This window comes from Aspergillus sydowii (genome assembly GCF_001890705.1).
Source record: "Aspergillus sydowii CBS 593.65 unplaced genomic scaffold ASPSYscaffold_8, whole genome shotgun sequence".
NCBI classification, from domain to species: domain Eukaryota; kingdom Fungi; phylum Ascomycota; class Eurotiomycetes; order Eurotiales; family Aspergillaceae; genus Aspergillus; species Aspergillus sydowii.
This window is the reverse complement of record NW_024467866.1, coordinates 217,022-242,667: the sequence shown is the minus strand read 5'-3', so window position 1 is coordinate 242,667 and position 25,646 is coordinate 217,022. Positions and strand designations below refer to the sequence as shown.

The following is a 25,646-nucleotide window of genomic DNA, read 5'->3' as shown; positions in this document are numbered from 1 at the left end:
TTCCACAACAGGACCTGAGAACTACTTACTACGTATAGAAAACCCAGTCCCCCGGCATCTGGGGTAAGTTTGCCTTCCCTAATCCAGCCTATACTGTCTTTTGACTTCTGAAAAGACATTGCCTATCTCTGACCCCCTCGAAGACACCGGCCTCGAGAAGTGATAAAAGGCCTAAATATGTAAGATTATTAATATAAACTATATCTTAATATTAGAGAGATTTTTAACTTTTTTGATAGTAATAAACTTATCTTAGAATAACTTACTATATTAATAGGTACTTTACTATTAGTAATTACTTAAGCACTATATTAACTCTTTATAATCTTCTTTACTAAGTGATGCTAACTATATAGTTAGAAAAACTTCTGAAATGTTAGGCTGGGCTCAAATCTCCCAAAGTCCCAATCCTGTATATGGTATGTATACATTGCTAGGGTTGTGGCCGCCGACGCAAGCAGCCTTGAAGGGCGGGCACGACAGGAAGAATTCGGTCTAAATTAAAAACTATGGATTAGGGAAACAGCAGTGTGAGATTGCAACATAGAACCGAGGAACGATTGGCTATTACGCCCCCCCATTCTGGCGAACCCGTTGACAGCTGCTCGCCAAGCAACCTGGCGTTTAAGCTTGTTAATACACATATACTGAGCCAGTGCCAATCGATTATCCTAAAAATCGAGAGGAAATAGGTTTCGCTAGATAATTAGTACATTTGATTGCGCACCTACCTTCAGGACCTAGTTATCTAAGAACATGTAGTCTGAAACTTGCATAAGTGTCTTGTTCGTTTTATGGTTATATCGTTCAATTGTCAAGTATATACGTTCGCAGGAGCATAGCCCCAGAAAGCAAAGCCCAGACTCATTGGCGAAAAACGCACCACATTCGGTATATCGTATCAATCATGATTCATAATAGGCCTTTACATAAACGGACATCCCCAGCCTGAACTTGCCTCTGTCTCCGGGGAAGGATTGTTCAAAGCATCGTCGAAGCACCCAGATATATCTGGCAAGTCATCAGGGACAGGGAAATCGTAGAAGAAACCATTATCACGGACATTGAAGGGGTCTAAAGATTCAGCGTCAAAGGGAGGCGGACTGGGTTGAAATGTCGGGGACATCGACGCCCTCCAGAACTGCCAGGCAGCTCGACCCAGGAGTTTGATCCAGGGAGAGATGCGTTGAGGGTCGGTCATGAATTCTGCGAACTGGGCTCCCCATCCTGTAGTTGCATCATCGTCATCATCATCACTGTCCTCACTGTACTGATATCCAGAGCCATGCTGCGACTGCTCTTCGGTAGAGTCATTCTCGTTGGGGAGGCTGACCTTGTATTGCCAGCATGTCCATCTCGCAGCCACCTGCCGGCTGACGTTCGCTCAAGGGGGCATCCATTGGCGATTTCGACATAGATTTGAAGCTGTAAGCTTGTTAGGCCGCAATAACACGACATGATCATATTCTGCGCTAGGGAGCGCCTTCGCTCGGACTGTCTCTCTATGTGTAAAGTACTGAAGCCACTCCCTTCTTTGATCAGCCCATGGTGGTATACTTTTGCTCCGTTGCCGAAAAGAGCTTTAAAGAGTCTGTCTTCTTTCCACTGCTTGAAGAGAGATATTTTGTCTTCGATGCCATCTGCGTTGAGTCCATCCCATCTTGTGGTGATGACAGTTACGTTTGGCATGAAGTCCTTGCCGCAGAAGTAGAACAGCCAGTTGAGGATTTTCTCGGCCGCAGGTGTCCCACGGTTGTTCTCCATCGAATCTACATATAAAACACCTCGGAATTGGACGTATGGCTGTACTACAGACATACCCGTCATGAGTCGTTGAAAGACATCCCAGTCATGAAAGTCTCGGGTGTTGAACCCAGGCACGTCCATGAATAAACACCGTCTGTTTCCGACGACCACAGGGACAAGACTAGTTGCTGTTGTGCCTGATTCTATTTCAGAACGAAATGAAACTTTCTCAGGACAGTGACACTTACCAGAACTTAAAGTAGATCCGACATACACGTCTTCCCCTGTAATGCTTTTGATGAAAGACGACTTTCCGACCCCAGTACAACCCGTTACAATGAATAGATCTGCTCCAGCGCTATATCCTTTTGTGAGGGGCATGGACCTGGTTGCGGGTCTTGGAAGAACATTCACGCACTGTTTTCTTAAGAAATCTTCCACCTTTTCTGATAGTTTGCTGGTAAGCTTGCCCGCGCTCGCTTTCCATCCGTTACTGAGGGACACGAGAGCCATGGTGTCAATGTCGGCTATCTGAAATCACTGAAGGCGGGAGGAAGAAAATGAAGAGAAAGGATAGAGGACTCGAAGTGAGAACTTATGGATTGGGTCGATTCTGGTTTCCTTGCACATATGAGAGGTAGGACGAGAGACAGAAAAGCGAGACAGATACCCAGGAAGTCATGGCCGTTTTATAGACAATCTCAACCACGACGACTATCAGAAACGCTGTCGTCTCCACAGCTGCTACGATGTCAAGGAAGAGTATAACAACAGCACCAGATGCAAATTGGCAAAGTACCCTGTATTGAACCCAGTAATTAGCAGCAACCGATTCTTAAAATGGTGTAGCGCCACTTAGAAGCGAGCAGAAGTGTGCAGTGGTGTTGTGCTACTTTCCAGTGAACCAATCGAATCTCAGAGGCATCAGATAAGAAGTATCAGGGTAATAGAGCGGGGAAAGCCTTACGGAGCATGCCGCGTCAATAGTAATTTGGTGGCCATGCTGCTTTGCACCAACTCCATGGGTAAGTCTATGGTTCATTTGTCGACTCCTCGAAATCACCCCATGCAAAGACGACGTGGTTAAAAAAGAAAAAAAAAGGCGAAGACGCCGACTACAAGGGTCTAGTCATCGGGCTCCTGATTGGAGTTATTTGTTCTTCTGTTCATTGCTCTCCGGGCTGGAAAGACAGTCTTAGTTAACTGTTCTACAGTTGTTTTCAAGCATGGCAAGCGACCAAATTCAGCCTAATCTTCTTATTGAGATATTTCGATTGTTCATAACCGAGAATTGGACACTCGAGCAAATGAGATCCGCATACGAGCAAGGATTGTCGGGAGTTGCAATTCGATTAACGTAAGACAGACGTTCTAAAGACCTGATATGCATACTGATCATAATCACAGCATTCACCAGTGGAAAGGCCTGCTGCGCAGGCAGCAGATCTTCAAGAATCTGAAGAACGAGGAGGTACTCGACATCAAGTTCAAATATGGACAAACACCCGGAACTTGGTCCTGCCTTGTGTTTGGAGGTGGTGTTCTTCTAGACAATGTGGAGATTGAGAAGCCTTACCAGGACATCTTAAAGCAAGATGTCCAGAAGACTTACTACGACAATCCAGAACGAAGAAGAGAGTCCACACCTCTCTAGCTGCCATTTGACTTTAGTGGCCTGGGGGACCTGGAGCTTTTCAGTGGCTTTCGACAGCTGCTGTTCAGTGCTAGGGTTCATTTCGAATCCTCCTTCAACAAAGGCCTATGGGTTCCAGATCATCGGGGCTTGTATGCCAGGTCTTGCGCTTCCCGAGAAGAGTTGGCGCAGATGAGCAAGCTGCATAACCTCGTCTCTGATTCCCTGAGACATTTTAGTGAAGAGAATAATGATCGAGCCCTGGCTGTATTACGGCAAGTTTCTCTGCTCTATCGCTCCGTCGTTCAGTACGGCCATCACCGACAATACTCAGATATCCTCGCAATTCTACTCCTAGTTCGGAGGGCAGGGCATGAGGACAGGTATCGGGATATGAAGAGAGACTTTATCAATCACGCAGAAGCTGTTCTTCAACCGAATGATCCCCGCAGAACCATGTTTCAGGCCCTGGACCGCCTGGAAATTGACACTGACGGTCATCTATACATTACATTTGACACTTACTGTCGATCTTTATGGATGTCCCAGATGTCAAAGATCGGGCTAGATAGGATCATAGCCATCTACTCCTATAATCAAGCCAGTTTCCCCAGAGCCGATGCGGGGGGATTTTACAGCACGTTCAAGGGGCTGACGAGGGAGCAGATCCTGAATATTCTCCAAAGAATCGACAGGGAATTCCAAGTATACAGCCATGAAACATTCACTCTATGGCATACGGCAATTAGAAGCCTCTGGAGCGAAAGCAAGTTCCTCGAAATGTCGTACTTCGCAAACATCCTGTGCCGGCGCATAAACAAACTTGCAATCGATTTTGACTGCGCCCAGGACAAACAATTGAACCTGGACGCCTCATTAACGTTCTACCTCCTCGGACAAGCCTATGAGGCGCTGGACCACCAGGGCAGCGCGCTAGTCTCATTCGAGAAATCGGTACACTTGCGAGAACAAGTTCCCGCCGTTGACACGGTGGATACAGCTAAAGTAGCCGCATTACGGAAGTCCATGTCGTTGGCCTCGAGACTGGGAGACGAAAACCGAGTAATGCGCGGCAGAGAATCTATGGAGCGGATATACTCTGCGGTTGAAGTTGTCTGATACAGAATCGACTACCCCTGGTCGAACGATAACCTGGATAGCTTCATCCATTCCGGATCGGGAAAGTGGCGCCCAATCGGGGCCGTGCTATCTTATCGATAGACCCCGCCCCCGCATTTAACTTCATTCTTTAAATCTTTACTCTTCACTCTTTGATGTCCCACCCACTACTTAGAGGACTAGCACTATCAATGGTTCTGTTAATCTGCGTTTTCAGTGATAGCCACTTGCCACCGCCAGTGGTTAGGTAAGGTGGCGACTTTCGCAGTCCGCCGCCGCACCGCAAACCTTGCACTTGAGGTCCTATTCTGGATGCCATAAATATACGACTGGCTGCGTCGCAGTTGAAAAGGAAATCAAGTGCAGGACTCATGGTCAAATGGCCAATTCACCGCGTAATTCACAGCCACACAGACTTTGGTTCCTGCGCCGCACCACCTGGGCCCCATTCCTTGTCGCGGTCTGGATGCGTCCACGAGACCCGAACAGACACTGCTGATTGCTTCGTCCATGTGTGCTGTCTCAGCCGAAAACCTTTTCCGAGACTGGCAAGTCACAAGCTCCTCAACAAAGAGCGTGCCTCCATGATTAGTCCACTTCAGTTGACGGAGGACGCCGTTGGAGTCGTGGAATGGACAACTGCATGTGCATCTCGAATTCGCCATTATCATTCGACGCAGGCTCCGTAGAATCGATCAGCGCACTCTGCAGAAACCGGCTCAGTAAAGCGCTGACCGTGGTCGATTTGTAATTGCGCGCAAATGCGATCGAGTCAAGGAAATTCACTCGGAGTGGGAGAGGTTTCAATCGAGTAATTATATCTCGGCTGATGTGCGCGATGGCGGATGGCGGCGGCGGCCGACGACCAGACTGCCCACGGGTCGAGGATTTTGCGGAGGCGACTCGGCAATCCAGGGTCCGATCTCGGGGCAAATTCGGAGCCTGGCCCGATTAGGAAATGCTGAGGGTATCCCCGTGAAGAGTTTTCTCTCATATTCTCGTGGCTGTCTTTGCCACGAACCAGCTCTGCGTAAGAGATCCGTATAAGATTTTGCCTTAAGACGTCAAATCCACGATTGTATGACCTTGTTTGGGGCAGATGCCGCTGGCTTTGCCGTGGTTTTGATCGAGTAAGGCTCAGGACCCGGTGGCTCAGGTGGACCCCGGCCTGGGCCCCGGAGAAGCAGTTTTGCATTTTCGTTACTCGATCGATACGCCGCCAATCTGCCTATATAAAGAACGGGCTTATCGGCGTCGCCCACTTCTCCTTGCTTGGCTTATCTCTGGTTATCTGCTATCTCCCACTCTCTCTCTCTCTCACACTCTCTCTCTCTTTCTCGTTCCCGCTCTTTGCTCTTTGCTTATTCCTCTCAGCTTACTTCTCTCTTTGACTGGGACTCACCGTTGTTTTCTTCCACTAAGCCTTCACAATGGATGCCGAGATCCCGTCCATTGCCGTCTTCACCTCGTCGCGAGCCGTCGTCGGCGGCCGTCTGACCTCTGCCACCCTCGTTGTCTCGCGCACCACCGGCAAGATCACCGCCGTCTTCGATTCCGTCATCCCCGCCTCCGACTTCCCTGACGGCACGCCCTATACTGACTTCTCCCCGTATGTGCTGCTCCCTGGTCTGGTTGATGCTCACGTCCACCTCAACGAGCCTGGACGCACCGAATGGGAAGGCTTCTATACAGGCACCCAGGCCGCTGCCTTTGGTGGTGTCACCACCGTCGTTGACATGCCGCTCAATGCCATCCCGCCAACCACCACAGTCGACAACTTCAAGGTCAAGCTTCAGGCCGCCGAGGGCAAGTGCTGGGTTGATGTTGGCTTCTATGGCGGCATCATCCCCGGCAACGCTGGCGAGCTCAAGGCTCTAGTCCGTGAGGGTGTCTGCGGCTTTAAAGGATTCCTTATCGACAGTGGGGTAAGTTCCTTCCACCGTTATCAATATCATATGTGTCTTGCATACTCACAATCCCAGGTTGATGAATTCCCCGCTGTCTCCTCAGAAGACGTCCGAAAGGCCATGCTTGAACTGGCCGATGAGCCCACCACGCTCATGTTCCACGCCGAGATGGTCCCACCCAAGAACCCATCTGAGTCCCCGGACGTCATGCCCGAGGGTGCCCCGGAGTCCTACTCCACCTTCCTGGCCTCTCGCCCTTCAGACTATGAGACCTGCGCTGTAGAGGAGATCCTCTCCCTGTCCCGTCTGGCCCCTAATCTCCCCCTGCACATCGTCCACCTCTCCGCCATGGAGGCTATCCCTCTCCTGCGCAAGGCCCGCGCCGAGGGTATCCCCATCACCGCAGAAACCTGCTACCACTACCTCTCCCTGGCCGCCGAGGAGATCCGCGACGGCGACACCCGCCACAAGTGCTGCCCGCCCATCCGCTCCCAGAACAACCAGGACGCCCTATGGGCCGAACTCGAGCGCCACGCCGAACCCGACGGCGTCATCAAAACAATCGTCTCAGACCACTCCCCCTGCACGCCCAACCTCAAGCTCCTCCCCTCGCACATCCCAGGCCACAGCACCGAGACCCCAACCGCCACAACCAACCCGGCCACCAACCCCGTCATCAACGAGGGCTCCTTCCTCTCCGCCTGGGGCGGCATCTCCTCTGTCGGCCTTGGCCTCCCCATCCTCTGGTCCGAGCTCTCCCGCCGCAAGGGCCTCTCCTCATCAGACACCACAGCAACCAAGCAAGCCCTCCAGGACATCGTGCGTCTCTGCTGCGCCAACACCGCCGCCCAGGTCGGCCTGCACAAGTCCAAGGGCGACCTCGTGCCAGGCTTCGACGCCGACTTCTGCGTCTTCGACGATACCGCCGAGTGGGTCGTTGAGCCGAGCACCATGCTCTTCCGCAACAAGTGCTCGCCGTACCAGGGCCGCACCATGCGCGGTATGGTCCGCGAGACCTGGCTGCGTGGTGAAAAGATCTTTAACCGTGCTGATGGGTTCTGCGTCAAGGCGCCCTCGGGCTCGCTGCTTTTGGAGAAACGGGTTTGATTTCTTTTTTTCCCTTCTCCTTGCACATATACCTTACCTCACCTCACCTCACCTCCTTCTTCTTTTCCTAACTGGCTGGTCCCGCATGCGCCTTGTTGCGAGATTCCATATGCGCCATTGCCATTGCCCATTGCCATTGCGATGCGGAACGGAACTGGACCAACTGAATCAGATATAATAATCTGATGAACGACCGAAGAAAAAAGCGAAAGACTTTTGATACCCTCATACATACACACTAATGACCTGACCGCAGGAGCAGCATCATCATGTCCATGCATTACACTAGCGAGTGTAGACCTTTATGTTTAGTTTTTTAGCTCTTTTCTGCTGTTTGATAGAGAAATACCATAATGAAATCATTCAGGAAACCCTCTGTTCATATCATATCATAGTTCTTTCGAAATAGTTCTTCCTGGGAGATATCGTACATATTCTGTTCATCGTGTTCATCCGCAGCCAGGACTGCAGGTTGAGTAGAGATGAGTCCAGTCAATGGGCTGGAAGCACAAAAGATCCAACTTACTATCACCCGGCCTTCTCATGGTCCTGGTTTTGATCCTGCTCCAGCTCCCGCCCCGGCTCCTGCTCTTTCGTCGTCCCCTCCTCCCACTTCTCACGTACTCTCCTCCGTAACCCCCCATTCGGTCCTCGTCCCCATATGACATCTTTATCCTTCTCCCCATCACCCTCCGTCCCAGCAGGAAGAGCCCGGTCACGCTCTCGGGAGTCCCGCCCCCCAACTTCCTCCCGTCCAACCACCTCCTTCCGTTCTCGTAGCCGTCCCTCTTTCCCCCTCGCCTGCTCGATCTTCCCTAGGTAAATCGCATAGATCAACACCTCCGCAACACCCACCCCCAGCGCAGCAAATATCGAAACCAACACACGCACTGCCTCAGACGCACCTCCCCCACTACCTCCGCGAGAACCCTGTCTCGAAGACCTCCACGTCGACGATACCCTCGACACAAGTATATCTGGCATCTGGAAGGTCAGTGCCCAGTAGACGCTGAAGCCGGTTATAAGCACGGAGAGAAAGATGTTTAGGACGAGGGAGGGCGTGAGCGGGTCTGTGTAGTTCGGGTCCTCCTGGGCCGCGGAGTGGGTGTCATGCAATGCAGCGAGTTTGGAAGTTGTTGAGTTGAAGATTGCAGGTTGTGATGTTGACGGTGAGGACGATAGCGGGTTCGATGGATTTGAGGTCGTGGATGGTTGTGAGAGCATACGTGCGTAGGCGTCTGATTCGGCGGCGGCGAGGAGGCGGGCTTTTTGGGCTAGGTATTCGGGGCTCTAGATAATAGAAATTTATCAGCGGCTATTCCTGCAGGTGTATCTAAGGGGTGGTATCAGGAAAGTGATTGGGACGTACGGGTTCTGGCTTTGGAGGTGGTGGAGGGATGTATAGCTTTGTCCCGCGGAGGAGGGAATCGAGACTCCGGTCGCCATCTTGAGTGTTGCGGGTTTCTCGGAAATAGCGAGCTATTTGGATTATCTGGTCGTGGGATATCGGGTTTCCCAGTGATAGGGACTCGGGGAGGTCGAGGTCTTCCCGCGAGGATGGAGAGATGGCCTCGAGGGCGGAGAGGATAGGTGTGGTGGTGACGAGGCGCACCATGTCGGTAGTGTCTTTACTATCGCTCCGGAGTCATAATATGACAAATAACGAATCAACCAGGTTGGTAACGATACCGCAGTTGCGAAGAAAGAGAGAGAGTTGGTAACGAAGCTCCAGCAACCGAGTTCAATGAGAAAACCCACCTTTCCCAAACAGGCAATCAACTCCCCCACTCCGCTCCAGTCACTTTTCTTCCATCATCGCCCTGAACCTCAACTCCTCCACCCCTAATTCCCAGCCAAACAAGCAGCAGCAACAATGGCAGACAAAAAGCCCACACAGTACGGCTCTCCTCTTCACCCTCATATCCCCGAATCCACCGTGCAGAAAAAAAAAAAAAAGAAAAAGAAAAGTAACAACCACTAACACCCTAACCCAGAACACAAACAAACCCGCGGGGCATCCCCTTCGCCCCCTTCGTCGACAATGTCGCCGACTACGTCTCCTCTCGCGCCGAAGTCGAACCAACCATGCGCTCGTTCCAAGAAATGATCTCCAAGTACCAGTTCATGGAAGTCAACACGCAGCGGCGCGCCGCAGGGCTGCGTGAGAAGATCCCGGATATCAAGAAAACGCTAGAGATGGTGCGCTTCCTCAAGACCAGACGCGATAACGGCGGCGCGCCGCTCGAGACGAACTTTGAGTTGAACGATACCCTGTATGCGCGGGCGACTGTGGATACGGCTGATACTGAGGAAGTGTACCTCTGGCTCGGGGCGAATGTGATGCTGGCTTATCCGATTGGCGAGGCTCAGACGATGTTGGAGGAGAAGCTGGGTGCGGCGCAGTTGAGTTTGGCGAATTGTGATGAGGATTTGGAGTTCTTGAGGGAGCAGATTACGGTTTGTTTGCCCGCTTCGGATGTGGTGGAGTGTCAAGCTAACATTTCGAAAGACGCTAGAGGTTGCCACGGCCCGTGTGTATAACTGGGATGTGGTAGAGAGACGGAAAGAGAAGGCTGCTGGGAAGGAAGAGGAAAAATAATCGAAAACAAAAGTTGACGAGAGATAACCGGCGGCAGGTCAAGTAGCTGGCTACTAACCTCTGGTATACGCTATCTTTCTGGTTGATCTAAGCTACATATATAGGTGTGGATTAGCCTTTACATGACTGGATACACTCATGTCTCTGGCAGCCCAGAGAATAAAACGTTTTACGATGGCCGCCAGGTATCTGTCTTGGTAGTTTCGATACTTGCATCCTTGTAGTCTTGTCCGTTGCGTATGGAAGCATTATCGTCAAGGGAATCGTCAGGCATAACCGGCATATGTCATTACCCAATCCCTATAGAACTCCGTCCTCTAATGTAAAGGCATTGAAACAGACATCGCTCTAGATGCTTCAAACAATGTATCATCAGCATACAAGCACAGCCGTAGATATGCGCAGCATACGCGGCGGTAATCTATAAACAGATAACGCAAGTGACGTAGCACCAAAAATAGACATCATACAAATTCGTCATTAAAATGAGGATGACTAGATAGAAAAACGAACGTTGTCACTCAAATTAAAACAAGTCATAAAATCTGTTCAAGTAATCGTCAATCGTAAAAGTCCACGAGCGAAAGTAAAGTTCAATCACCCAAGGAAAGTCGTTCAGCGAGATTGTCAGCACCTGACACTGCTCTGTCTCGCATTAGCTTCGTAAAATCTATATCGTCGCCGTCGCTAACAAGTGTCCACTCTTCAATGTCGCCGATGTCATCGTCCACGTTCTCGTCTGCCGTCTTCGTTGTGGGCGTGGGTGAGAACGGCGTAGATGAAATACTGGACCGCTGTCGAGTTAAAGTTGTTGCGTATTCGAGATCGCGATATATCGCTTGAATAGCAGTGGCCACGCCGTCCTCCTGTTACACATTAGAATGGACTTGTATCTTCTGTGGAACTTACACTTCGTATCCTCTCCCCGAGCCGCCTTGCCCTCACAATCAGACGCTCATCGTGGGTAACTGTCCATAGCAAACGAGAGAAAGTGCTGACGTTAATCTTCTTCACGCACATACCAACCCCCAGGTCTTGGACCCGGTTACCGAAGAAGAATTGGTCTCCAAAGAAGGGCCTGACAATGGTTGGTACGCCGGCACGAAGACTTGCGCCGGTCGTTCCGGCACCACCGTGGTGTACTGCGGCGTCCATTTGCGGGAATAGCCATTCATGAGGAATGGATTGAATCTGGTGAATCTCGGGCGGCAGCGGGATTTCTGACTTCGAGCTATTTGGATCGCCTAGGCGAGATGACCATCCTTTGGATAGGATGCAGCGGACGTCTGCTTTCAGTACTGACTCAACGACTGATCGTGTCAGGGCAGGCGGATCTGAGACAACGATAGACCCAAAGCCTATATAGACGATCTTCTTCCCATCTTCTCGAGCCCGCTGCATGAACTCTGCGAGCTCTTTCGGGGGAGTCCAGTCGGGATTTTCGTCGAGGAACCAATAACCAGTGATCCGAACCCAGTCTGGAAAATCTAGAGGTGGAGGTACAACTGAGGGTGAGAAATTGTAGATAAACGGGACCTTGTTTGGCTGCATCTTGTCCAGGTTCGTGGCCTTGAGTCCTAGCGTGTTCATTCTCCAACGGTTCACTTGCCCAGAAGTGGTCCCCCAGAAGACGTTGTCGAACATCACATACGTGAAGTAGTTGTACGCACCGCCCATCCTATGCTCGGGTACCGTGAACGCATGAGGGTATGCTCGTGTTCTTGACCACGGCATGGTGAAGCCACGGAAATATGGGATCCTGAGGGCCTCCGCGATATGGATTCCTGCCATGGCACTCGGAGATTCGATGATAAGGTCACTACCCTGGCAGGCCGTCCACGCAGACACCAGAAGGTCATCGATCCAACCTCTAAACCTCGCGGTAGCCTCTCTCAGAAAAGAGATAGTAAACATTCCGTTTTCCACGCACAGCCGCATAAGCTCAGCCGGCTCCCCGTCAACAAGAGCGAAATCAATGCCATGCTCCCGAATCCACGGCTCGAATTCCGCATGAGTGGCGATCCTGGGTTTATGTCCTTCAGCAAGCAGACCTTTGCATAGAGCGATATAAGGCTGAACATCACCACGTGAACCAATAGTCAGACATGTAATCGTCAAAGGCTCGGGTGGTTTGAAATCCACAATGGAAGCGCGGGGGTCGTCAAAGATAGAAGGAAGCTCAGAAGATTCGCTGAGTGGCGAACGAAGCGTTTGCTCTGTCGAGGCATTCAAGCGGGCTTCTTCTAGCATTCGGTGTTCCGTTTGTGCTGCCTCGGATTCATCGCTCTCCTGCTGCGATAACAAACCAGACTCAGCCATAAGCTTAATAGGCTCGAGTTGCTGGATTATCGTTACGGCACAGTCATCACGCGCATCTGAGGCGTTGAATTCAAAGAAAAGTTCTTCGTAACCTCTAACAACAACGACAAGCCCGTGGTATCCGAATTGAAAGCCCTTCTCCTTCTCCACGTTCTCGATATCACGAAGGGGTAGTATCATTTTGGTTCGCGTGCCCGGCAAAAGGCTGCGGAAGCAGACCCTGTTCTGGCTGATGTAAATCTTCCCGTAGAGTGGGAGCGCACGATGCAGATAGGCGAAATAGGCCGCCCCTAGTTTCTCTGTCGGCGGCAGAGCAAAATGAGCTCGGAAGCGATTCCCGTCTCTCACACTTTCCTCTGTAGTTTCAGGATATAATGCGCGGTCGTCCGGCAGGACACCCTCAAGGTCTCCATAATGTCTTCGTCCACCGGCCCACATTCCGGAGACCTTTTCAATATAGCCCATGGACTCGGTTGCTAATAACGTGCTCATTTCCCTAGACCGACTCTTCAAGTATTCTGCGAACCCGGCAGCGCGTTGAAGAGGGTACGACCCGGCCCTGACAAGGTCGTTGAACGCGGCTGGGGAGTAGAGCTTAGAAGCGTCTTTTGAGCCTTGCTCAGAGCTATAAGCAGCATATAAATCTTCTCGTTCCTGAGACAGGCCATCAGGCGCGTGCTCTATTATTGATCTGGCCATTTCGTCTGAACTGCGACGGTTAGGTTTTGCCGCATCGGAGGCCCGCCGTTGCCATGTTTGTATCGTGGGAGAATGGAAGACGTCGCTCCGGTTAAGTATCTGACTCGCCGACTCCGTTGTGTCCGTCATTGACTGCAATACTGCTGACGACTCAGTGATCTGGTCTATGGGGTTAACAAACGAAGTTGATGAATCTTGCTGCTTCATCCGTGGTGACTTCTCAATGCCTGTGTCGGCACTCAGAACGCCGGTACTGGCACTTCGCCGCCGTGGCGGCGTCCCTTGGGGTTTACCTCCACTGGTGACAGACCACCTGCTTTGTGACCCGCGGGACCTGTTATGGTTGGCTGTGTTGCCTGGTAAAGGAGATTTGCTGGGCGAAGGATCCTTTGTGGGAGTGTCGCGGATCAGACCTTTCAGAAGATTGAACGCGTCGCGGCCTGAATCGAAAAAGGTAAAGTAATACTGCAAAAAATAATATTAGCCAGGTGTATATACTGGGGGGCCAGGGATCGCAGCGTACCTCATCAATAGCAAACGACTCCTCATCAACAACACGTAATTTGAACGTCTCTGCGATTTCGGCCATGGGGCTCTCCTCTATATCCAAAACCTTCTCGATCGGAAACGATACTTTGATGCTTTCGCCCTCATTGTGTGTCCTAAAAATAACTTTCTGCAACGATTTAACCCATTCCCTCGCATCCGTCGAACTGTCTGCTCTAAAGTAGTATGTTCGATGATCAGTTGTGACCTGGAAGTCTCTCGAGTCTCTCCCTTTCTCTTTGGATTCGGTAAGAGACGCGGAGATTCCGTATCGCAAATCGATCTGACCGCTGGGAAAGTAAAGATTGGATGAGTCGGCATAGTAAGAAAGAACGTCTTTCTTCAATGAAAACCAGTAGCGACTGTACTTAGGGTTCTTTCGACCACGCTTGTAGATATAGCCGGATTTGATAGCTATCGTGGACTTTCTAGGAAGATAGGCGTAGAAGCATATATGCCCTTCGGTCACATACATGTAACCCTGCAAAAGCATGCTTTGTAATAGGTAGCAAGAGTATTCCACAACTACCTTCTCGGGTGTAGCGAAATGAAACATTTCCATCAACCGCAGAGAAAGTGGAGACGCTGAGGATTGTTGAGAAAAATTAACGTTCTTCCCTTCTTGTGAAGAGGACGGTGAGCTCTCTTCTGGGCTCTCCTCCGTATCTAAAAGTGCTCGCGCCTCGACCATGCGGCTCAAAATAGGAGCGGCTCGAGGCGTGGCGCTGCGTGGTCGAGGGAGAACCGGTAACGGGGATAGCCTGCCGCTTATTGACGGTTCATCGCGTTCCTTATCCTGATTGATGGTCCCCGACTTAAAAGGCCGAAACAACTTATGGTCTGATATTGACCTCCGGTGGCGGCGGCCACGTTTCTTCGAGCTAGTTCTCGTTTCTGGAGCCGAAGGTACTTGCTTAGTTCCACCCGTTTCCGACGGCGCTGTATTTTGTTCACCCGAGGGTTTGTCAGACAGCTGGGGCGACTTTTTGTCGGTATGTTCCTCGCTATCGCTAGAGCTGTCGAAGCGCGCACCGGACTCGGTCCGGCTACCTACAGCAGCAATCAGAGACAACACAGATTGATGCATGTACTGCAATCCGTCTCCAGACTTGCCGCCACCGGGTGGAGCTGTATAATCCATCTGAGAATCATCGTAGTCTTCTTTTAGGCGTTCCGGGAAGGGGCTTGAAAACATGCTCCTCGATATTGACTGCTTGTTTCCGCTGAGTTTCCGCTCCACTCGCCGCTTCGCATCGTCTTTGAATGGTCGCATTTTAGAGGTTTATAGGGCGAAGATATTATGAAAGCAGGGGCTATGTATGATATTTGAAAGGCTCAGGCTTCGAGTGGAATGAAAGGTGAGTCTGGGGTGCTGGAGTATAGGGCGGTCGCTAAAGGTCACGACGAGGGTACCGAAACAAACGATCAAGAAAAAGCTGTCCAGAAGGTCACTTGATTAGTCTGAAATCCTTGCAGATTTGAGTGAACAGAGGAACAGGAGGAAACGCAAGGATAAGGAAGAGTCACCCACTGTCCATTCCATGAGCTGATAAGGATAGGAAGAGTGTCCGAGGTGCAAATCTCCCGGGAGTCGTCAAAGCCGCACAGGCTGGGGTTCTTGAGTCATCCTGAGGGAGGGGAGGCGATGACAGGGTTCAAGAGTGACAACAGGTCGGATGGTGTCGAGAAGAGTGAGTGATGCAAGTCGAACTAGGCGAAGGCGTGCAGAGACAACTGTAGAGCGGCCGGCAGTCTTGTCTCTGGCGTCACTTGTCTGTATCAGCTGGTCCTCGTGCAAGCACCTGGCCAATCAGAGCGGTTGCATGTGATGAGGAAACTGAATCTCGCAAATCAGCAGTTCCAGCCGCGCATGAACGTGCTTATGTCATCGGGAGCTTTAAGTCACGTAAAGAAAAGCTGTACGGAGAGCTGTCTTCCTGTAGAAATTGAAGGAATGGTGAAGTGAAGACGTAGCTATGCTTGCAGCCCAAGGTCCTTTTGACAGCCTGAGGCAGCGAGCGTCGATCCGTCGTGGAGACCACAGACCTCTCTCTAACTAGTTCCAGTTAGTTTGTTTGCTGTCCAGGCGGCCGTTCTGGCGCCTACGACCCACCAGGCTGTCAGATCTACAACTACATGGCATCAATATCATGCTTGAGCGATGGTACTGAAATACTGATGAGACGCTTTGGGTGACTTGAATACACAACGTCATATTGATATTCAAGTTCATGTCCTCCATGTTCTGCAGAATTTCAGCCCGAGGGCCAGGACGAATAGGGCGCCGACGCCGGCCCACGAGATGGCCCTCCAGCAATCTGAAGGATTAAAATAAGAATAAGACAATGATAATAGTTTGTGGGAGGGGGAAATAGCTCCTAATCACGGCCGCAAACTCCTGTGTATCCCTCATGCCTTTCAAGTCCTTCATCTCTCTCAATCCTTCCATGTCCCCAATGCAACGGCCCCATTCATCGTCTCAGAAAGCGTAGTAAGTTCTTTCTACCCTTCGGCTTTGGGCTTGGATGGACGACCTGTGTGGGCGAAATTTGTGGGCAAGGTTTTTCGACATGCTGATTTAGAAGGCCGGATAAGCTGTTTAACCCTCCAACCCATCCTGTTTTTGATTCCTAAAAAAACACATGAAGCACAGCAAGGACACCAAGGGCATGAAGAACATCAAGAACATCAAGAAGAAAGGACCATGAAATCCAGCTGGTCAGATGCAGCCTGTCACCACCAGAGATTCAATTCGTGCTCTCAACCAGGCCTCGGCATTTTATCTGAGCAGCGCATATCGATAGATATCCTTCGAGATCCATACCTCTTTAGACCGAATCTTCTGTTATGTTAAACTTGCAGGTCCAAGAACAGTACGTAAATGCAGAACTTTAAACCTATATATCAGTAATTAGTCGTAATCACCAACATACCACCACTTCATCTAAACTTTACCGGATACTCACCGAACTTAAGGTTCTCGCCTGACCCTACTTCTGCAATTTCTGCAATTTCTGCTACTTCTGCTGCTTCTTCTGCTTCTTCTGCTTCTTCTACTTCTACTGCTTCTAATGCTTCTACTGCAGCTTTCTTAACCTAACCACATCCCCGACTCTGGGAAAGCCCTGCCAACATGTGCCTTGGTCTCATAAGGAGTCTGTTCTCTGGCCACGACACCTTCGAGGACCTTACCTATCAGTTGGCGGTAGATTGGAACCGGCTCCAATTTAACTATCTGCCCCGTTCCTATTACAAAACAGCTTGCGACTTCGCTTGGTGGTATTTCGATAATCGCGAGAAGCGCAACGCAATACTTCAAAGAATCCGCCAGCTGAAACAGAATAGCGATGTTTACCAGTACAACTTACTCCAGGACCAAACTCCAACCACAAATCAGTTCCAGTCTCCAAACCAGATGAGCCTGAACACGGTCTCGAAAGATACCTCTTATACTGAAGAAGACCGAAGACGAGAACTCCAAGAATTGAATGTTGAACTCCGCCGAATCCAACTCGAGTTATTCAATAAATGGCATGACGCTCCTGATAATGCCGGGGCAAGGATCTGCAAGCTAGGGTTTGAGCATACGGATGAGGAGGGCCGTTCTGCGATATGGTATAACGAGCGTGAGTCATGTAGTGAGGGCGGAGGGTGCTGTGGACGCTCCTGCGGGTGTTGTGAGAAACCCTTGCACGAGTACTACGTGGATACTGGACGCAGCTATGTCGCCAATGGCGAAACTGGCAGTACTGAGGGGAAGGAACTTGTTCGATTATATGGCCACTGCACCGCCGAGTGTGCCTGCTGCGTGATAACGCATGTCGTGTACAAGCCGCGTCAGGACCTTCCAAAACCCAAATTTGCCCGGTAGAGAAGGAGCAACTGTGTAGGATGTTTACCAGAGTAGATAGCATAAGAATAAACACTGCGGCCATATCCCAGACTTTCTTTCCTGTCGCCAATGTTCCTTACATTTCCTATCTTTTCGTTATCTTCTATCTGGGGTGTAACTTTGGACTACCTGGCACTGCTTCAAGATGGGCTGATTCAATTTCGGCCATGGTCCTGGAACCCTCTTTTCTCCCTGTATAGCCTTGCTTCATTATAAGTCTGGCTATATACTTAAACATACTTTAACAATCACGATCATTACCCCACATTCTTTTTTCTTTCCTCTTCTCTTCTCCTTTCTTTTTTAAATCATGCCAGCTTTAGATAATATAGCTGAGCAAGTGACCGAATACCCTTGGTCCTCCTTTTCGGTTATCCCCTACCTGAGGTGTAACTTGGACATACTTTGGATACCTTCAAGATGGGCCGATTCAAGTTCGAACTTTATTGGCGTCGGCGCCTTCTCCTCTGTGACCTGTGTCGGCAATCTGCTGGTGCGCCAGCCTCCGCCGGACCCATTGGGTGGATATTCACCCAGGCATTTGAAGTTAGTACTAACGGAATGGGCGGTAGGTTTGCAGACCATAGTGGCAGCTCGAAGACGGACCTGTCCGACGAGATGCAGGGAGTTGGCCGCTTTGAACAACTGCTGTTTATATGGTAAGCTCACTGTTTCTCTCCAACTAAAGCAATACCTTGCTGAGGTTAAAAGAGGAAGAGGCATTTCCGGTTCTGCCATAGGGTTGTTGGGTCTATGCTGGTTTCCATGATTTCCTGCGCGTGGGATAATGCACGGCGCGGCTACTGTATACCCTGGAGAAGCAGAGAGAACAATACTTCTAAGACAACCCCACATCACTTATTAACCGGCTACAGACTGAAGATAATATACGGGATACCTTGAATAAGGAAACCCCTACCTACAGGGATCCCTTATCTGCCTTCAATTAGAATATACAATATCAATCCCATGTCCCTCACACGCCGAGGATCCCCAGGCTTGAGTTGGTTATGTGGCGGGTCTGGGGAGAGGCTCACCTAGGAACAATACATTGGCTATCCAGTATATTCATTCTCAAACTAGACGTGTCCTTCATGTCCTTCATTCTCTTCATGTGCTTCACGTCCGCCACCGCACTTAGGTCATTCTATCGTGTATCAGATCCTCACTGTCCTCGTCGTGTTTGCTTGGGATTCGAAGGCTTCGGATCGTATGTTTCGAAGTTCATGTTCTCCCTTCTTAACTGGAATAGGGAACTATCTGACCGTATTGACTATGCGATTGGGAGCTTCAGTAAGTTGCTTCCGGTCCTCAGCCCCGGTGATTGTATAGGCAATGGCTCGTGTAGGCAAGTTGCTTCTGGTCCTCATCCCCATTTTCTTTTATTCTTATTTTTTTCTTCTTTCAAATGAGAATAATAAAAACTACGTACTGGGGAGGGAAAGAGGCCTTGACCATGGCTGCCGAGTCACTGTTATTATACTAGCTACTGTGGTAAACAACATGGTCGTCACTAACTGCACTACCTAGACAAAACTCCCCAACATAGACACCGATTCCTACAAGTTTCGTCCATGGTCGATAATAGCCCAGAGTAAATAGACAAAACAAACAGACTACCAATGCTTAACATACGTCCCAGCCCTTCTCCAAACCGGTCAGCTATAGTACTTGTCCATAAGAATAATTTTCTTGGGTAATAGTTATTATTATCTAGAGACAAGATCTACTATTATAGGGTTCTACTATTTAGGATAATAACTAGAATATTAATAATTATACAAATATCAATGATATCAGACACGGCTTTAATCCCGGTGTCGCCGCTGGCAATCGCTGTATCTTCCATATCCCTTGTCTTCATATCCTGCATATGCTTCATGTCCTCTGCATTTTGTATATCCTGCATGTGATTTACGTCTACCATTCTAGTTAGTTTATTCCATCAAACAGCAGATCCCCACAATATAGTTATTATAGGTATTACGGACCCGAAGGCTCCGGAGCGGATGTTCTAAGCTTCATGTTCTCCCTTTAAGTTTAGATTATACACTGCCTGGCTGTCTAGACTATGCGACTCGGGAAACACAGTAAGTTGAGTAGGTTAGGTAGGGGAGGCAAGAGAAGTTGGATCTAATTGTCCGGTGGGTTTAGATCAAGTGGTGGTATGTTGGGATCACAGCTTGAATTCTCTTGACCACCGATCTATGCTGCACGGCCACCTGGATAGCTGGAGCATCCGAGGTAGAACTGCACAGGACCTAGAAAAAAATACATATGCCAGTGAGTTTTTATGCATCTTGAACGAGCATCAACCATTACGGCATCAGAATAAGAGTCAAGAGGTATGCGCACAAATATCATATGTCGTGGCGCGTACAAACAGCCATCTATCGCTAAGCTTTTAAGGAAATTACAATCAGTTCACCCAGATACTATTCAAGCTTTCTCTTTCTTTCGCTTTTTCCCATCCCGGTCCTTGCTCTTCTTGGACTTCTCATCTGCCGCTTCAGCATTGTCCAAGGAGTGTTTCTTCGACTTCTTCCGGGGTAGCCCAGCGGCCTGGTTCGCATCACCCTCCGTCTGCTGGTGTTTCCTTTTCCTCTCCTTCTCCTTCTCGGCCCCCTTGGGTACTTTGAATGTCGGCTCCTCACCCTCCGACTCTTCAGAGCTCGACCCAAGTGTCTCTGGCGGGCCGTCGCCGCTTCCTACAGGTCTGAAGCGCATCTTCAAGTGTTTGGGCTGTTTCCTTGGTGGTTTTTCCAGTGCCTTAGCAGCTTTGATACTGGTTTCTTCAAATTCCGCGCCGCCGGGGATATCAATCATTTCTTGGATATGGTATGTCGGGACGTTCGTCACTGTGCTCTGGTATGTTTGCGCCTTGGGGTCATATATAAATAATGTCTGTGGACTGCTGCTGGCTTGGCTGACGCTTTCCTCCGGGATCCCGAATTGCACACCATTGTGCTTCAGAATCGGCTCGCCCTTCAAAGCTCCACCTAACGAGACCTCCTTAATCTTTGAGAGGGGGAGAGAAGCAGGCGCAGTGATGTGGAACACTTGTTTTCCGTTTAGAGACGACAGAGTAGAGGATGTTTTAGAGGAGGACTGGCTTTTGGCGGATTTGAAACCTTGCGGGGGCTTATATTGCTGGGGAGCGCGGAAAGACCGTGATTGTGAAAGCCTGGTACATATATCAGCTATTGTACATCACCGCTGGACCTGACTTGGAGAGCCTACTTTTGACCTGACTGGGCGTTATGGCTCTTCGACTCCTTCTCTGAAGGCTCGCTGTCGCTCGAGCTATCTGACTGTTCTTCATCGGAGCTTGAGCTGGAAGACTCTTCGGCTTTGCGATTTGACTCGGCTGCTGAACTCGATTCGCTTTCTGAGGTTTCTTCGCGAGCCAGCTTGGGTTCCTTTTCTGTCTTTGGCGCCATTGCGGTCAAGCTTGGAGGTGCTCAACCGGAGTTTGCGGCTAGGTCGAGGCTGTTGTGTGGAATTCGATGGAATATTGGTCAATAATATCTGCGATCTAGTTCCACGGCGACCAAAAACAAGTTTATTAGAATTGGCGCAGACTCCCTGCTTCTTTGAAGTTGAGAATAGTTGCGACACGCCGAGTTGAAGTTGGAGCGAGCGATCTTTTTTTTTCTTTGCTCCGCAGAGCACGGACCACCACCGAAACTCCGCAGGAAATTATGCCTGGATGAATTCCACGCCGCAAACCCAGCTTGCGCAAGACTGCTAATTACAAGATCGGGGCTCAGCTGGCTTTCAATATGATGAAGAGAAAGGCTGAGAAACAGCAGGCGGCAGGTATGGTCTCTTGGAGTCCTCAGTTAATGTCCCCTCACCACTCTACGGATACTGACAATGATTTTTTTTTTTTCTAGCTCCGCTCAGCGCAGTCGCCGCGCGCAAAGCTCGAATGCAACAGACGCAGACGACCATCACAACCGATACTACGACTACGCATACGGAACCCGCTGGGGAACCGCCGTCTAAAAGACCGCGACGCTCACTGGAAGAAGCCCAGCCGCAATCGACGTCGGAGGGACAACGTACGACACGAGCTACCAAGCGTGGGGCAGTGAAGGCTGAGAAGGTGCAGCAAAAGGTTGGAAATGGAACACGGGAGACTCGCTCAAAGAAAACAACTGTTGAGGTTGAAGACCGCGGAAGCCAGACCTCTAGCGAAGAGGAGGAAGAGGAAGAAGAGGATGCGGTGGAGGAGAATGCAGCTGGTGTGATGGCTGTTCCTGAAGGGACCGAGGACGGGTGATTACTTCCAAAGCTACGGTTGATTGTGCCGTTATACTGACGGCTATAGCTATGAATCTCCCGCCGATACACCGTCGCTCACGATGGAGTTTCCGCTTTCGAAGATGCGATTGAACAAGAGCAATATCGTTTACAGCGATGAGCATACCCTCTGCGTTCGCGTACGCGAGAAGATGGTACGTATACCTTCTTTCCTATCTGTGAAATATACTAATGATCTGTAGAGCATCGTCATGGTCGGGCATTATGATCTCTGGGTGAAACGCGGAGTTGTGAGCTTGATGGGTGCCAAGTTACACCCCTCGCCCCGAGTGTACCGGGTCTACGCTCCCTCGACACATTCGCTTCCTGTGATCAAATGCGTCACTGGGGTGGATGGTGCGGCGGAGGTCGAATTCAAGTCGTGCCATAGCGGACTCACCCGTCTAAGGGACCTGTCGCCTTTGTATCAGCGGGTGTGGAATAGTGGAAGCTCCCCAGCGGACAAGCTCAGCCTGAAAACGGTTGGGCAGGACGTGAGGAGGACGTTCTCTGTGGTAAGAATGCTCTCATCATTTTTTCGGACATTTGGAATCTGACTTTCTCAGCTCCATACGTCTGCGGACGATTCATTGAACCGGCATCTCCGTCCGCTTCATTTGGAAAAGCAATGGAGTGCCGCCATAAAAGTCCTGTCACAACGATCCGGCCGACTACGGGTGCTGGTCTGCGGTCCTAAGGCGTCAGGAAAATCTACATTTGGTCGTTACCTGCTTAACCACCTGCTCAGTCCGGCACCGCAGACAGAGACCAACTACCACAACACCGACGGTGTCGCTTTCCTCGACCTCGACCCAGGCCAGCCGGAATTCTCACCTATGGGACAAGTGTACCTCGCCCATCTTCGCACCCCCGTCTTCGGCCCGCCATTCACCCATCCGTCCCTGGATAACGATCGCGACGGGTCAATTGTCCGAGCCCACCATATCGGCGCATCATCGCCCAAGGAAGACCCCGACCACTACGTGCTAGCCATCACAAATCTCATGGAACAGTACCACGCTCTATTAACGACATACCCCCAATGCCCTCTCATCATCAACTACCCCGGCTGGATCTTCGGCCTCGGCCTAGAAGTCGCCACATACCTAATCAAAACCCTCGGGCTCTCAGACGTCGTGTACATGAGCGAGAAGGGCCCAATGGAGGTCGTGGAACCTCTCAGCCAGGCAGCGAACGTGTCCAAAACCCCGCTGACAATCCTACCCTCGCAACCCACGGAATTCGTGAGCCGGTCCAGCGCTCAGCTCCGCTCAATGCAGATGCAGTCCTACTTCCACATGACCCAGCCAAAGGGCGTCAATCACCCCATGTGGCTCGAGAGACCGGTCTTCAAGAACCGCCCGTTCCGCATTCGATACTCCGGACCTAACCGCGGTATCCACGGTATCATGACATTAGGCTCGCAGGTCAGCTCCGATCTTCTCTGCGAGAGCCTCGAGGGCGCAATCGTTGGCGTCGTCGCTGTTGAATCTCCAAACGCCCTACCAGTTCAACCAGACACGCAGAACATCGTCGAAAAACAACCGAACGACGACGACAACGATGACAGCGACGAAGAATCAACCTCCGACGTCGACATGGACGCCGACACAAACATGGAAACCACCACCACCACATCAATAACATCCGTCCTCACCCGCCTAACAATCCCCACAAAAGAATCTCTCCCCTACCTAACCGCCGGCCCGGGAAGCGACACACCGCTACACCCAACCTCCTCACACAGCCTCGGGCTAGCACTCATCCGCTCCGTCAACACCGTAACCCAAACCCTGGACCTCGTAACTCCGATCCCGCCACCCCGGCTCGCCCAGTCCCTTGAACAGGGCCACGCGCTCGTCCTTGTTCGCGGCGCCCTCGATAACCCCAATTGGGCGGTTAGCGAGGAATACTATGCGGCTAGGGCTGAGGAGAGAAGATTCCGGCGGGGGTTGCGAAGTAAGAATAGCAGCAAGGACCAGGATGGGGATGATGGTGCAGGTGTGGGTGAGGGCGAGGGCGAGGGCGTGTTAGACGAGGATGAGAAGAAGAGGATGTGTTCCCTATTGAAAGAGCGGATCCGGAGGGCAAAGGATGTGCCGTTTATGACTGTTGTTGAGGACCATGGGAGGCGGAGGCAAAATGAGGCGCGGGCACAGAGGGCGCTGTGGAAGTTGAGGAAGAAGGCTGGGCCTGAGAGTGAGAGTGAAATTGGGTATTGAGCGTGCGCTCTGACTTCGTTTATTATAGACTATAGAGATTCGCAATTCTAATGCGTGCAGGTGTCATTCAGACTATAGATACTGCGGCTATTCAGGTATTACTAAGTATGCTAGGGAATTAAATGATCCCTAACCCCTTCATATTTATTCGTCTACCTTTCAAGCGCATAAATATACACATTATCGTCCTTTGCTACTTCCACGTCCAGCCACCAGAATTCGAATTCCAATACCATACCGATAATACCGTTTAACCGCCAAAAGCTTCAAAAAAGCAATAAAAATATGCACGCCACATCCAAAAGGAAAGTTTGGCGTCACTGTGACCGAACAAAAGTCCATCAAAATAATAATAATAATAATAATAATAATAATAGCACCCTAGTGACCCTACCCTACTCGAAGCTAAGACTTAAGACTTAAGACTAAGAATGTTACCTGCAAGTCCGGCATCGTATAGGGTTTGGTTCGAGTTTAGACCGGGTCCAAGTCTCAGCCCATGCTTAATCCTTAGAGGCCGACGAGTCGACGACGCACGCCTAGCATTGCAGGACGAATACACAGGTCCGACTCCCGGGGACTCCATTAGTACGAATGCTCGGAAGGAGTCCGCTTCATGCAGCTATTCAACTCTACTGGTAGTCTAGACTCTGGTCGAGACATTCGAGGACGAGCTACTGGCGTAGTGTACCAGAGAGCAGTTCAGGGTTCTTCCTGGGTGCTGCGTTGATTGCGTTGCAAGCTTGCGAAAGCGTCCATTGATGCGCGCTGGAGGTCCGTTCGCCATCGCACTCGGTCGCTGTCGCCTGTCTTCACATAAGGCTGAGCTGGCGTTGGAACTAGAGCTAGAGCTGGTCAGATTCGAAACAAGAATCTACCAAATCCACGGAAAACTCAAACCAGACGGGGTCCAGCCCTGCATGGCAGGGAGATGGCAGTATTATTGAGCTCCTGCCCGGCTGGGTAAAGATGAGGGGTTCCAACGTTCCAAGGAGCTTGGAGATGCATATGGGAATGCAGGTAAACTGCAGGCGAATTTAGTTGGAGAACTGTCGGCTGTCAGAATGTCAGTGCGCCCCGCCAGACTCCAATACGAAGTTAATATGTCCGACTCCGGACAATGGCATGCAAAAGTCCCACTGGCGGGCGTCGAGTTTAGCAATTGGAATGAATAAAATCGCTCATCCTGCAGTTTTGATGGATAGGCTCATTGGGTGGGGAAAGCTTTTCCCGAACGTATTGACTGTCTAGTTTAATGTGGCGGGTTCCACGGAAGTAAATTGCTGGAGCTTCTGTTTCTGAGGGGATCCGTCTAGATCCAGGTTGATTAGAAACTGAGAGGGAGATCGAATCTCGACTCCGTCACTAGCTGCAGGTTGGATGGGATTGTGTTTCAGTTGACTAATGATATACTCGACCATGGCCAGAACGGCGTTGTATATATTGTCATTATTATTGACATATTGGCAAGTGTTCACCAAGCCAAGCTACTGCCATGGCAGCTAACCTGCTTCATGGGCGAATGTTAACGGCCGGCTTGTTACTTCGATCG

The 25,646-nt window shown here is 50.5% G+C and overlaps 9 protein-coding genes across 9 annotated transcripts; 5 read left to right on the top strand and 4 right to left on the bottom strand.

Annotated features, from left to right (window-relative positions):
* Positions 1–1,197: 1,197 nt before the first annotated feature.
* On the bottom strand, positions 1,198–2,259 carry ASPSYDRAFT_205721 (uncharacterized protein; the record flags this gene model as incomplete). Its single annotated transcript, XM_040843884.1, has 3 exons — positions 1,198–1,949; positions 2,001–2,104; positions 2,165–2,259. The coding sequence occupies 3 exons, from the start codon at positions 2,257–2,259 to the stop codon at positions 1,198–1,200; spliced, it is 951 nt and encodes a 316-aa protein (XP_040700662.1).
* Positions 2,260–3,130: 871 nt separating this feature from the next.
* On the top strand, positions 3,131–4,498 carry ASPSYDRAFT_59325 (uncharacterized protein; the record flags this gene model as incomplete). The annotated part of the gene is made up of 2 exons (XM_040849680.1): positions 3,131–3,343; positions 3,401–4,498. 2 exons carry the CDS (start codon positions 3,131–3,133, stop codon positions 4,496–4,498), a joined length of 1,311 nt encoding a protein of 436 aa, XP_040700661.1.
* A 1,430-nt stretch (positions 4,499–5,928) lies between these two features.
* On the top strand, positions 5,929–7,512 carry ASPSYDRAFT_155041 (allantoinase alX; the record flags this gene model as incomplete). Its single annotated transcript, XM_040842421.1, has 2 exons — positions 5,929–6,423; positions 6,481–7,512. 2 exons carry the CDS (start codon positions 5,929–5,931, stop codon positions 7,510–7,512), a joined length of 1,527 nt encoding a protein of 508 aa, XP_040700660.1.
* A 528-nt stretch (positions 7,513–8,040) lies between these two features.
* On the bottom strand, positions 8,041–9,127 carry ASPSYDRAFT_155092 (TMEM199/VMA12 family protein; the record flags this gene model as incomplete). The annotated part of the gene is made up of 2 exons (XM_040842425.1): positions 8,041–8,802; positions 8,882–9,127. The coding sequence occupies 2 exons, from the start codon at positions 9,125–9,127 to the stop codon at positions 8,041–8,043; spliced, it is 1,008 nt and encodes a 335-aa protein (XP_040700659.1).
* Positions 9,128–9,326: 199 nt separating this feature from the next.
* ASPSYDRAFT_47130 (tubulin-binding prefolding complex subunit PAC10) lies at positions 9,327–10,306 on the top strand. Its single transcript, XM_040847371.1, has 3 exons — positions 9,327–9,408; positions 9,507–9,969; positions 10,022–10,306. The coding sequence occupies exons 1-3, from the start codon at positions 9,386–9,388 to the stop codon at positions 10,109–10,111; spliced, it is 576 nt and encodes a 191-aa protein (XP_040700658.1). The 5' UTR covers positions 9,327–9,385; the 3' UTR covers positions 10,112–10,306.
* Positions 10,307–10,704: 398 nt separating this feature from the next.
* On the bottom strand, positions 10,705–14,948 carry atg26 (UDP-glucose:sterol glycosyltransferase; the record flags this gene model as incomplete). Its single annotated transcript, XM_040845043.1, has 3 exons — positions 10,705–10,977; positions 11,021–13,594; positions 13,653–14,948. The coding sequence occupies 3 exons, from the start codon at positions 14,946–14,948 to the stop codon at positions 10,705–10,707; spliced, it is 4,143 nt and encodes a 1,380-aa protein (XP_040700657.1).
* A 1,360-nt stretch (positions 14,949–16,308) lies between these two features.
* Positions 16,309–17,630, top strand: ASPSYDRAFT_1102700 (uncharacterized protein). The gene is made up of 2 exons (XM_040839906.1): positions 16,309–16,548; positions 16,762–17,630. The coding sequence occupies exon 2, from the start codon at positions 16,809–16,811 to the stop codon at positions 17,544–17,546; it is 738 nt and encodes a 245-aa protein (XP_040700656.1). The 5' UTR covers positions 16,309–16,548; positions 16,762–16,808; the 3' UTR covers positions 17,547–17,630.
* Positions 17,631–19,599: 1,969 nt separating this feature from the next.
* Positions 19,600–21,185, bottom strand: ASPSYDRAFT_180963 (DNA-directed RNA polymerase I subunit RPA34). Its single transcript, XM_040843500.1, has 2 exons — positions 20,808–21,185; positions 19,600–20,751 (listed from the first exon to the last, which is right to left on the bottom strand). The coding sequence occupies exons 1-2, from the start codon at positions 21,005–21,007 to the stop codon at positions 20,007–20,009; spliced, it is 945 nt and encodes a 314-aa protein (XP_040700655.1). The 5' UTR covers positions 21,008–21,185; the 3' UTR covers positions 19,600–20,006.
* Positions 21,186–21,247: 62 nt separating this feature from the next.
* Positions 21,248–24,345, top strand: grc3 (putative RNA processing protein Grc3). Its single transcript, XM_040847370.1, has 5 exons — positions 21,248–21,386; positions 21,464–21,848; positions 21,901–22,027; positions 22,076–22,387; positions 22,439–24,345. The coding sequence occupies exons 1-5, from the start codon at positions 21,350–21,352 to the stop codon at positions 24,092–24,094; spliced, it is 2,517 nt and encodes an 838-aa protein (XP_040700654.1). The 5' UTR covers positions 21,248–21,349; the 3' UTR covers positions 24,095–24,345.
* Positions 24,346–25,646: the final 1,301 nt, after the last annotated feature.